The 12,500-nt window shown below is 33.2% G+C and overlaps 1 protein-coding gene across 1 annotated transcript in view; it reads left to right on the top strand.

Annotated features, from left to right (window-relative positions):
• Nucleotides 1-2,759: 2,759 nt before the first annotated feature.
• LOC144978151 (uncharacterized) overlaps nt 2,760-12,500 on the top strand; it is a 43,121-nt gene continuing 33,380 nt past the window's right edge. The window contains exons 1-11 of the mRNA XM_078923828.1: nt 2,760-2,909; nt 4,428-4,493; nt 5,780-5,892; nt 6,397-6,506; nt 7,077-7,260; nt 8,647-8,805; nt 9,837-10,035; nt 10,474-10,600; nt 11,126-11,251; nt 11,756-11,921; nt 12,298-12,468. Coding sequence (XP_078779954.1) covers nt 2,858-2,909; nt 4,428-4,493; nt 5,780-5,892; nt 6,397-6,506; nt 7,077-7,260; nt 8,647-8,805; nt 9,837-10,035; nt 10,474-10,600; nt 11,126-11,251; nt 11,756-11,921; nt 12,298-12,468 — 1,473 coding nt within the window. The 5' untranslated portion in view covers nt 2,760-2,857. The remainder of the gene's footprint in view (nt 2,910-4,427; nt 4,494-5,779; nt 5,893-6,396; nt 6,507-7,076; nt 7,261-8,646; nt 8,806-9,836; nt 10,036-10,473; nt 10,601-11,125; nt 11,252-11,755; nt 11,922-12,297; nt 12,469-12,500) is intronic.

Here is a 12,500-nt window from a genome sequence, read left to right as displayed (position 1 = left end):
TGATGATGATAATGGTAGTGGTGTTGGTAATGGTGATGTTAGTGATAGTGGTATTGGGGTTATGCTGGTGACTGTATAAGTGCATATGTGTGTGCGTACGTGGGTGTGTGTGTATGTATGTATGTGAGTGTGTGTGTGCACTCGTGTATACATTTAGTTAATTGTGTGTGTGTATATATGTTATATGCATGTATGTATATGTTTAGTGTGTACGTGTATACGATGTGTTTGTGTGTGTATAATTGTGTGTATTGTATATTTAAATATATATATATATATATATATATATATATATTATATATATATATATATATATATATATATATAATACAGTAGAATTACTTTAAACCGAAATTTTGGGGACCTTCTAAACCATTTCGGTTTAAAGACATTTTGGTTTAAAGCAAGTTCCCGTTTTGCGATGTTTTTCAAGTGTAGTAACTATTTAAGTTTAAGGAATTTGCTCATTTAATCATATCATGGGTTTCCCCTTAAATGGAGTTGTTGAATAAATGCCGTCTTCGTAACCATTTTTTAAAAAAATGTTATTTTATTATTCTTTTTTTTTTTTGTGTGTGTGGTGTGTTTAAAAAATAGTTTTCGTGTTTTTCGTTTTCCATTCAAAATTGTTGAAAGAGTTGAGTTTGGGATGCCGTGTATTTTACATATCTCCGTCTTGCTCAATTTTTTTTTTTCATCGACTTCACATAGTGTTTTGATTTTAAACTCCAACATGTAAGCACAGTGCTTTCTTTTGGACATCTTTTAGTAAAATGTAAAGCTAAAATAAGATCGAAAGGTGTTGTGTGATAATTGATAATGAATGATGCGCAACTACTCAGAGGTGAAGTGAAATGGAAATGAAAATACGTGTCAATGCTAGGCTGTCTACTACACATCCCTCTTTTGTTGAAAAGCCATTAGGTTCAAAGGCCTAATTACATAGACACCCCCCCCCCCCCTTACACACACATTTAAACAAACTGGAAATGAAATGGCATGTCAATGGTAAGTACCCTACCCCCCCCCCCCCCCCCCCCCCTCGTGTTGAAAATCCAGTCAGTTCCAAACAACGACTTCTTATAGTAGACGATGGTTCCAAAGCATCAACAAACGAGTGAGAACATCTCGCTTGCGTGATTCTACACCCCAACTCCCCCTCTTTCCTCATTTTTCGCCTGCCAGTCACCCGTCGTCTTCCTTTTCCAGTCTGTGCGATTGTGGTGTTGGCCAATTCCAAGTGCAGTGATTGAAGTGTTTTCCTACCCCCACCCTCATCTTATGCTTACGGTCTTTGTTTATTATCGGGCATTATTACGTGTAGCCACCTTCCCGAATTTTTTAAGAAAAATAGAGAGAGAAAAAGGGAAGGTGCTCTCAAGTTGTTTCGGTTTAAAGAAAGTAATGCTTAGAAGTATTTCGGTTCATCGTAAGAATTAGTACAAAGATAATGAAGGAACTCGTACAATTTATTACATTCTTTGCGGTTTAAGGTATTTTTCGGTTTAGCTTCTTTCGGTTTAAAGTAATTTTACTGTATAATATATATACACACACACAGTGTGTATATGGATGTGTGTGTGTGTGTGTGTGTGTCTGTGTAAATGGATGCGTGTGAGCTTTTGTTCGTATGTCCGAATCTGCAGTGTGTAATGTTTTTTATTGATGGTCAATGTGAAGCGCTTCGAAGCTTCGACATAAGCGCTATATAAATATAAATTTATTATTATTATTATTATTATTATTATTATTATTATTATTATTATTATTATTATTATTATTATTAGTATTATTACTATTATTACTGTAGGAAGGAAAAGTGGAAACAGGTCGAAGGTGAGAAAGAGGAGGAGGAGGATTTGGATGAGGAGAAGAAGGAGGAGGAGGAGGAGGTGGTGTTGGTGGGGGAGGAGGAGATCGATAAAGAGGAGGTGAGGAAGACGAGACGGAAAGGGAAGATAAGGGAAAGGCTATAACAGGAAGAAAATATCAAGTTAGTTGTTGCTAGTTATAGAAAGTACCTCTGAAAAAGACTCCTATAATATTATGCAGTTTAAGGAAGAGCAAAAGTCTATGACGAAAGCAAAAAGTTCAAGTAAATACCCCCCCCCCCCCCCCACCTAAAAAAAAGAAAAAAAAGGAAAAAAGAACTCCAAAAACAAACAAATAAAAACAACAACAAAACAACAACAACAACAAAGAAAAAAAAATCAGTTATTATTGTATCATTGAAAGAACACGTGAGCATTTATCTTTTAATCGAAAAGTCAGTGCGACAAAGAATTAGTGTGACATACTCCTGGCCTTTGTCCTCTTGATATTGCTGACCATCTTTTATCTCTGACGTTATTTAAAACTTACTTATCACAGCATGTAAAGTAAACAATGTAGTTCTCAATCAAGAACATTAATCTTTATCCAAAATTAAAAGATGGCAATATAACTCGTCAATGCGCACCACCCCTTTATCTCGGGAAAATAAAACAAATCAAAAACAAATGTTAAAAATTGGAAGATAATTCAGAAAAAATGCTTCAAGAATTTGTTCATGTTACTTTCATCCACTTGTCAAAATATTTATCACAGATTCTGATAACTGGGAGGACGCTGTAACTTTGACAAAGCGACCAACATGACACAAATAATTTATTGCTCATTACTGAAGGTCAAGAGTAAATTGCAACTAAGAACCACTTGAACTTCGGTCGAGGTTAAGAAGAAATCGATGGTAGAAAACAAGCGGATGCCTATAAATACGTGGGGAATTCACAGCATCGTCAATTCACTCCCTCTTGTGACTTGTTTACTTTGTGAGCATCACATCTGAAGTCGGACGCGCAACATCAAGAATCCAACCATGGCGACCAGACTTTTGGTCTGCTTGGTGCTCTTTGCTGCAGCGTCGGCAGGTGAGTATTGTTAGTTCTCTTCTTCTTCTTCTTCTTCTTCTTCTTCTTCTTCTTCTTCTTCTTCTTCTTCTTCTTCTTTGCTCTTCTCACGGCCTGCTCCTTTTCCTCCTCCTCCTCCTCCTCCTCCTCCTCCTCCTCCTCCTCCTCCTCCTCCTCCTCCTCCTACTTCCTTTTCTTCTGATTTCAACTCCACCACAATCTTCCTTTTATCTCTTATCTTCCCAACAGGAAAAACTGCCATTACCTCCAACCCACAATTGCTGCTGCTGTTATTACTACTACTACTACTACTACTACTACTACTACTACTACTACTACTACTACTACTACTACTACTATTACTGCTACTATTACTATTACTACTACTACTACTACTACTACTACTACTACTACTACTACTACTACTACTGCTGCTGCTGCTGCTGCTGTTACTACTACTCCTATGAGAACAAAAACGATGATAGTAACAATTACCAGCACAGCTATCACATTTTATGTTGCTTCGTTGCATTTTCTGAAGATAATGTAATTTATTTTTATCTCTACATATTATATTATTTTCCTCATTAGTATTCTTTTCTGATACTTTTTTGCTTCTTTTCCACTTATATTAAATAATTTTCAACGTTCCAAACCAGAAGTAACTTATTATTTTTTTGTGCTGTTTGTTTATTTTTGTTTTGTTTTTGTTTTGGGTTTGTGTGTGTGTGTGTGTGTGTGTGTGTGTGTGTGTGCGTGTGAGTATGTGTGTGAGTGTATCTGTGTGTAAGTGTTTATTATTTTCCTCATTGTGGTTGTTAGTAAAAAAGGAATGTTTAGTTTGATATTTTCATAATCTTTCGTTCCCTTACCTTAATTTTTACTGGGCAGCCTTCTCTGGAGGCATAATAGCCATAACTAATAAACAGACTTGCTTACTTGAAAATCTAAAATTTCGTACGTTATAATTTTCATCACTATAGTTAACTTTTTTTAAAAATCAACATTTTACCATCACAAGGATCAACTACCACTTCAAAGCTCTCAAAATTATGTAGTCTGGCATCAATATTTATTTACAGTAAGATTTATTGTTTTATGAAGTTTTCATATTGCAGTCAAAATTTCGTAATTCTTATTAAAGTTGGCAGGTCCGCATAATACTTTGTAATTTATGGAAGCTGTTTCTTTTTTTTGTGAAGCTTAGTAAAATATTTTATTTTATTGTAAATAAACTAAAAAAAATCATTCCTATATGAAGATATATTTGCATTTTATTTATTTGTCATATTCTATTAATTATCTACTCCACCTTGTACCCTTAGTGATTTATGCTGCTTTATCAAATTTTATTTATTTTTACTTTTATAATTTTTCATTTTATGTCGTGACCCCATTCACAATAGCTAATCCTTTTGTCAGTATTTGAACAACAAACATTAAATAAGTTGTTAAAATTGATTACTTGCATGCTTTGAACATTTCCTGAGTGATTGAATGATTTGGTCTTTCATTTAAATTTATGTTTTCCCAATCAAGTCCCCCTTATAAGAGATGACTTTGACCCAGATCTCCCCGCCTACCAATGTGCCAGACAATGCGGAGGTAATATATTTGATATTCTTAAAATTAACAATATTTTTTTTAATACGCCTTTCCGAGCAACATCGTTAGGAGCCGTCGGCTAAGCATCCCATAAAGAAATTAATCAATACATGATAAAACATCCACTGGAACCTGAGACCGCCTGGGTCACAGTTCAATATCTCATCCACTCTGCCACCTTACTAATAATAACTTATAATATTTATATAGCATTAATAAAACAGTCAATCTCGGATAACACTATGTTATGGAATGAGAAATGTGTCCAATAGAATCAAATGAATGACATTTTAAATTCACATAATTGAATTTCACAGAGATGACAACGTACTGATGGTGAGAGCACACACACACACATACATACATACTCTCTCACATACGCACACGCATACACAACACAAACGCACATACACAAAACAAACATTCATACACAAACACACACACCACTTTCACTAACACCATAAATACCCTCAAGCAAATTAACCAGTTAACTGCCGTACTCTGGAAAAACTCGAATTTAAAAAAATTGTCTCGAAAACTCGTCCTTCAAATATCAATTGATTTAAAAGACCCTCATTTTGAGTTTTTACAGAGTAAGGCATTTAGCTGACTGGTTCAAAAGGCTGTTCCTTTTAAAAGAAAATTTCGCAAGTCTTGATAGCTCAACAATCGTTAATAATTAATGAAGAAATAAATTAAAGGAAATAATATTCATTATAGGTATGAAACGAAAGAAAATTGACATGAATTGCAATATTATAATAAGAGAGAAAAGGGAAAACAATAATCCTATGTTCAATTAGATATAAACTTTAACGCATATTTATAAAATATCATATTTGGGATAATTTTTTAATCAATCAAAAATATTTATTACTTTATTGTTGAATCAACTCACTATACTATAATTGATAAATTGCTGATATCTTTTGGATAGAATGTAAGTCAGTCACAAAGTGCTTCTTCTTAATATCAAATCACAGCTAAGTGGACAGAATGGTCAGTAAAAATAACGTCGACTTCACCCGGGATCGATAGCAGCCCCTTTGTATGTGAGGAGAGGTTTTAAAAACCGAGCTATCTGTGAATATTTTTAAAATTATTGGTTAACCATTTAACCAAAAGTTTTATAAGTCTTTTTCGCGTAGACTTCGTTAACAAAAAGACACCGTATTTTTCAAAAACAAAATATAATCTTCAGTTTTATATGTTATAACACTTGTACTTGTGATTCAACATGATAACTGATTTTCTTTCACATCAACCCATCACAACTCACGGTAAAGGATCCCACAAGTTCAACTATCAGCCGGATACGACTTACGTCTATAAATACAAAGGCAAAGCAGACACAATGGTTTCTGGAGCTTCCGAGGACAAAGCAAGAATGTACATTGAGGTACTACCACCCCCTCTTTTTTCCTCATCCTTATTTTCAAATTTGAAGTATCTCTTTAATTTGAATCAGTGTATCATGTTATGTTAACCATTTTTTTTTTGTTTTGTTTATTTTGTGTTTTTTATTTTTTGGTCAACTGTAAAATAATTATTCTCAACCGTAATAATCTAAATCTAGAGAGTCTGCAGCTTAATCATCAGGTGCCAATTTCCAGAAGTCTGATTACACCCATGTGCAAATAAGTACAAATATTACACGTTTATATCATAAGACAAGAAGTTAGCTGTATTTACTTTTTTTTTAATATTAAAAAGAGTAATGGTAATTCAAAATCGTACCAGATATGTTCGTTCTGGCATTGGCGATAAATACTCCGCAGGCTGTAAATTTCCACCAAAGACCATTAACTTTTCTTATGTTTATAGATTTTGCCTCCTCTAATGAATTTGTCAACGCTTTTTTTTTTTTGGATCTTATTCTCTCTTTTTTTTCTCTAATTTACAGACAGTTGCCAACATCGAGGTGATGAGCCAGTGTGAGTTTGCTCTCAGACTACAAGACGTCAATGTGTACCATTCTGAGCCTCATTCCGATGACATGAAGCCTGCAGAAAAGTAAGGAACTGTCTGCTTTTGAACTCTCACATCAACACGTTTGCTCACAACTTGGACAATTTATTTCTTATCTTAACCAGTTAACTGTCGTACTCTAGAAAAACGTTTATTTAAAGATTTGGTCAGAAAACTCCTCCTTCAAATATCGATCGATTTAGATGACCCTCAACTTAGCAAAAACTTTCAAACCTGGGACTTCCGCCTATTTTTTTAAATCTTCAGGTATATGATTATGTTTTCATTTCTTTCAATGTAGACTCTATGCCCCGGCACAAAGTATTTATGATCTCTGACATAAAATAAAAGAAAGAAAAGATCTCAAAATACATTTGCACCACATTTTGTTCGTTCTCCCAGTGATTTGAGCAACAAAGGAAGCAATAAACAACAAAAGCAAAACAAAACAAACAACAACAAAACAAAAACAAGAAAAAAAAAACAAGCAACGACATTTCATTCTCCTCATAATTTTCATGGATATAAATCAATCTAGACACATATTTTGTTCGATATCTAATGAATTCTTGATATTAGCTTAAGTCTATGTTTAATGTGTCTATTCAATTTCAGCATGTACGATTTCAGAAGAGTCCTGACGGAAAATACACTTCGCTTTTCTTTCGATGACGGCATCATCCGCGACATTTGCCATCCATCTCATGAGAAAGTCTGGGTCCTTAACTTTAAGAGAGGATTATTGTCATCTTTCCAAAACAGCATGGAAGATCTGGAGAAGGACCAGAAAGTCAAGGAAGTAAGTATTGTGACTTTCATCAACTTCTTCAATAGCTTCTACGAGAGTGAAATAAGATTTGTTTATGTATTTCGCCTACTTGACCATCCATCGCATATTATTATTATTATTATTATTATTATTATTATTATTATTATTATTATTATTATTATTATTATTATTATTATTATTATTATCATATTATTATTATTATTATTATTATTATTATTATTATTATTATTATTATTATTATTATGATAATTATTATTATTATTATTATCATATTATTATTATTATTATTATTATTATTTATTATTATTATTATTATTACCATTGTTATTATTATCATTATTATTATCAATATTATTACTACTACTACTACTACTACTACTACTACTACTACTACTACTACTACTACTACTACTACTACTACTACTACTACTACTACTACTACTACTACTACTACTACTACTACTACTACTACTACTACTACTACTACTACTACTACTACTATTATTATTATTATTATTATTATTATTACACACACACACACACACACACACACACACCAAAAGATCCAGATTATAGTTTCTCACATATAAGATTTAAACCGCTTTGTTGGCATCTATGGGAATTATGAAACGAGTTTTGAAGAACAAAAAATAACTCTTCTGTTAATTGAACGCAATCAATATGAAGATGCCTTTTTAAAGATAAACAATGGAAATAGGAATGTTATGTGTCATTCTCCCCATAATGTTTATGGGTATAAAGCTATCTAGATACATATTTTTGTTAGATATTTTAAAGAATTATTGATATTATCTTGCAGTCCATGCTTATATATTGAAAATTGTTGCTTAGCGATTAAGACTTGGATGCTAGACAAAAAACTAAAATGAAATGATTTTAAGACAGAATTTTTATTGATTGGCACCAATAAACAAAGGGGAAAAAATAAATCTTGACAGTATTGACATAGGCAACTCAAATTTGAATATAAAGCAAACTGCAACCATAAGAAATCTTGGCTCATTCTTTGATACTGTTGCTTCAACTTGTCACATCAGTATTCGTGACCCACTATCTCAAGCCGAGTTGATTTTAATGCTTAATTTTTATCTTATAGTCTAAAATATGAAACGTGGGTTAATTTTTGTTGTTTATAAAAGTATTTGCAGGTCTGATAACCAAACGCATCATTGGGCTTGTTTTAACATTGTTGTAATGGAGGACATTGGAGCTGGTTTGAGAGTGTTTCCATTACATGTATGCTATCATAACAATTTGTGTTATCAGAACTGCAAATATGTACACGTTGCTCGATATAATATCGTTTGAGCTGATTGGTTATATTTGCTCAAATGGTATGCGATAATAATTTTTCCCCTTCCTTTATCAATGTAGATCGATGTGACAGGAGAATGCCAGACCGAATATACCAAGAAGAGCGAATGGATTTGGGAGAGAACTATCAAATTGTCCAAAACCAAAGACTTGATGTCTTGTTACCAACGTAGCGGCCTAAGGACTCTCATCCAAATGGTTCCATACAGAGTTGAGTCTGTAAGTTATAAAATATCATATTCCTGATTTGATCCGATGCATCACACCGGGGGAAATGAAATGAAGAATCATGAGGTTAATAGAAATATTTCGGATATGCTGCTGGGTGTTTAAATCCAAACGAGAAGGATGTAGATAAATGCAGTTTAAAAAATAAGATAAAGCGATTAATGCTTGACATGTTAGGTTTCTACTTTCCTGTTTAGCAAAACAAATGATTGCACGTATTTAAAAATACAATAAATGGATATTTCATGTCAGGGCGGGATGGGGGGGGGGTTGTTCTTTTTCAGTTTGCTTGTTTGATTGAATTTTTTTTTTTGGTTAGGGAAGGGGTGTTGTTTTTTCTTTTGTTTTTATTATTTGTCTCTGTGTTGCTTTGTTTTGTGTTTCTATTTGAGATTGGAAGGGGGGGGGGGTCACTTTTGTCTTTGAATTATTTTTCATGTCAAAATATAATGCAATGGGAATGATTTTTCTAAGGACAAATTAGGCATAAAATTTTGAATCTGACATTGAATTGAGCCTATGAGTAAGCACTACCTGCCACGCCAGTCCTGACATACAGACCCCTATAATCTTACCATAACTTGTCATTCATTCCTATTCAACTAATATCATTGACTAGTAATGAATGCATTTGGGCAATAGATTCTTGATGCTCTTTCATGCGCGAAAAAATATATCTAGAGTGAAATAGAATGGATTATTAACACGATGGTAATAATATGCCGAACGTCCATTGACAATTAAGAACATGTACCAAAGTACTAATTAATTAGGGTTATCGGGACATAATTGATTCTGGTTCCTAAACCCTGAAACAAACAGCAACGATTCTCTACCCTATCATGGAGTACTTAACGTCAAATATAATTTAAGGTTCAGCTACCCAGTCATTATATATGGGATATGGGTGCAATAAAAGACCCACAGTGTAACACGTGATTAGGTTATGTTTCTTACCTTTGAGCATCATGGCTCCTCAATGAGTCATACTTCATCGATATTTTTTCATTCCACATTTGAAGGATATCCAGTCCTTACCAATCATGAAAAGCACCCACGAGTGTGACTTCGTTGTGAGCTCCTCTGGGATTTTGACATCTGCTGTCTGTCAAGAAAACCACGTCTTCGCACCCTTCTCAAACCACCAGAGCGGCGGATCTACCAAAGTCGAACAGACTCTTACCTTCGTTACTACCAAGCGTGGTGTGGAGACCAGCCAAAGTAAAATCACTATCTATCTATTATATATATATATATATATATATATATATATATATATATATATATATATATATATATATATATATCCATATATATAATATATTATATATATATATATATATATATATATATATATTTCTATCTATCTATCTATCTATCTATCTATCTATCTATCTATCTATCTATCTATCTATCTACCTATCTATCTATCCATCTATCTATTTATCTTTTTTCTGTCTAGAAATATTGACCAATAATATTTTCCTTCCTTATACAGTCTACATTAATACTTCAGTCTTCAATTAGCTATCGTCAGTGACTAACGTTTGAAAGGTAAAATATGCTGATGCTTTCGTAGTTAAATATTAATAATCACAAGAGAAAAAAAAAGATATATAAATAGGATAACATTGCCTCTTTCATCCATGTCTTCTTCAGACAACGTTGAAGTTCGCACCAACCTTCTTTTCAAACACTTGAATGGCATTGACAAAGTCCAAAACAGCAAACAAGTGGCAGAGGAAAAATTGAAGGAAATTTGTGACCAGACCAGAATTGACGTTAGGTTCGTTGTCATAGAGATTTAAATTGTATCTGTATCAAACACATTTTAAGCTTAAGAAAAACGCCTTTGTTGTGATATTTAGAGCAAAATGATCTTTATTCCCAAATAATGCCATCGCGTCTTCTAGGGTTAATTTTGAAATTTCGAATTCTTCAATCTAAAAATGCAAATGAGTTTTTTTTTCTAAATCAGTTATAAACCTCAAACTCACTAACTGTGAAAATAATGTGAAAATAAACTTGGAATCATTCAATTTCTATTATTTGGCCAATAGATTCATTCTAAGGCCGTGTATAAGGCAAAAGGCTCTCTGTTGAGTTCTTCTCCGGCAAGAAAAACAACTCTAATCGCTACAGAATTTTATTAATAAAATCCAGATATTTATAACGAAATGTTACTAAATGATTCGATCGAGATAGGGACATAAGGCTATACTACCAGATGGTACAAAAATGTGTACCATAGTCATAAAAATGAAACATTGACATATAATAATGAGGCTACCTCTTGTTTATGCTGTGACAGACCAGAGACACCCCGCCTTTTCAACGAAATTGCTCAGGCTGTTAAAGATATGGAAAGCTCAGACCTCAAGGATCTCTACAACAAGCTCAAGGATAAGAAGCTTTGCCGACAGAATGAGAAAGCAATGTAAGCATGAATTTTAAGATATCGAATAACTTTCATCCATGCTATTTATCGAAATTTTAACTATACTTATATTGCATTGAGAGTTGGTCCTTTAACACTACGGAGTGGTACATGCAACCAGACACTTGAACAAATATTATTTTTGGACACTTCTTTCTATTTGTTGCTATAGTTGTTATTTACAGTTGTGCCCTCTATTTTGAGGATCCAACACATCACTTTTTTTTATTAACGTTTCTGTCGAAGCCACCACTCGAATGACAGCAAATGATATTTTTAACCTTAATATAATCCCTCCTGTAAAAACTATAACTATATTATTTAATCAATGTATTTCTTCATTATAACTTCTAAGCTTGCTTTTTCCTGTTATTTGTGTACGAATAATACTAATAACAATTCACGGTTCAGTGTTCAATATCCACAATATGCACGCGTATTAATTAATTGATTACATAGTTTATGATAGATAGCTATATATCATATCAATTTATGATTTCTTAGGAAATTCCTTTTGGACTCTCTGCCAATTGCTGGGACAAAGTCAGCTGTTGAGATTATGGCTATTGTTATCAACAACGACGAAATTCCCGACATTGAGAAAAGAGTGTGGTTCACGTCTCTCAGCCTCATTCCTGAACCCTCTGAAGATATGTTGCCTTCAATGCTGGTACGTCACAAATATATTTAACAAAATAAATAATTGAACGCTCTTATAAGAAGGGTGATAATCTAATGATTCGCATTCGCATCACTGCCGACAAATAGAAAGGATAAGGTTATATGAACAGTATGAAAGTGACGCCATTCAACTCTCCAACAGATTATAAGCAGTTAAGATTACAAGCACCTTTTTGGATTGGTTCCAATTTATTTTGGATTGCAGATCAAGTGGTCATTTGACTGAAACAATTGCATTTAATTCAGGCATTTTGTTTCTGAGTTTATAAGAGCTAGGTCTATATATCATAGATGTAATGCTCAGAAGAAAAACAACTTTTTTGGTAATAATTTGTTTGGTTGTTTGTTTTTGTTTTTAACTTCAGGAACTTTTAAGTGGAGATTATGCTGACCAAGCTCTGTTGCCAGTATCCTCTTTGCTCAATACCATGTGCAGAAAGAATGTTGATTGTGAACAAAGCAACCAATTCCAGAAAGTTGTAGAAAAAATGAACCAAAACATCGACTACTCTTGCAATTCTAATAACAAGGCTCAGGTATAATTGATAAGATTTCTTTCAATGCTATT

Source organism: Berghia stephanieae, chromosome 1 (genome assembly GCF_034508935.2).
Source record: "Berghia stephanieae isolate SIO BIC M18660-M18661 chromosome 1, UCSD_Bste_1.3, whole genome shotgun sequence".
Taxonomy (NCBI): domain Eukaryota; kingdom Metazoa; phylum Mollusca; class Gastropoda; order Nudibranchia; family Aeolidiidae; genus Berghia; species Berghia stephanieae.
Note: the sequence above shows the minus strand (reverse complement) of the source record. Positions and strands in the feature narration are given on the sequence as shown.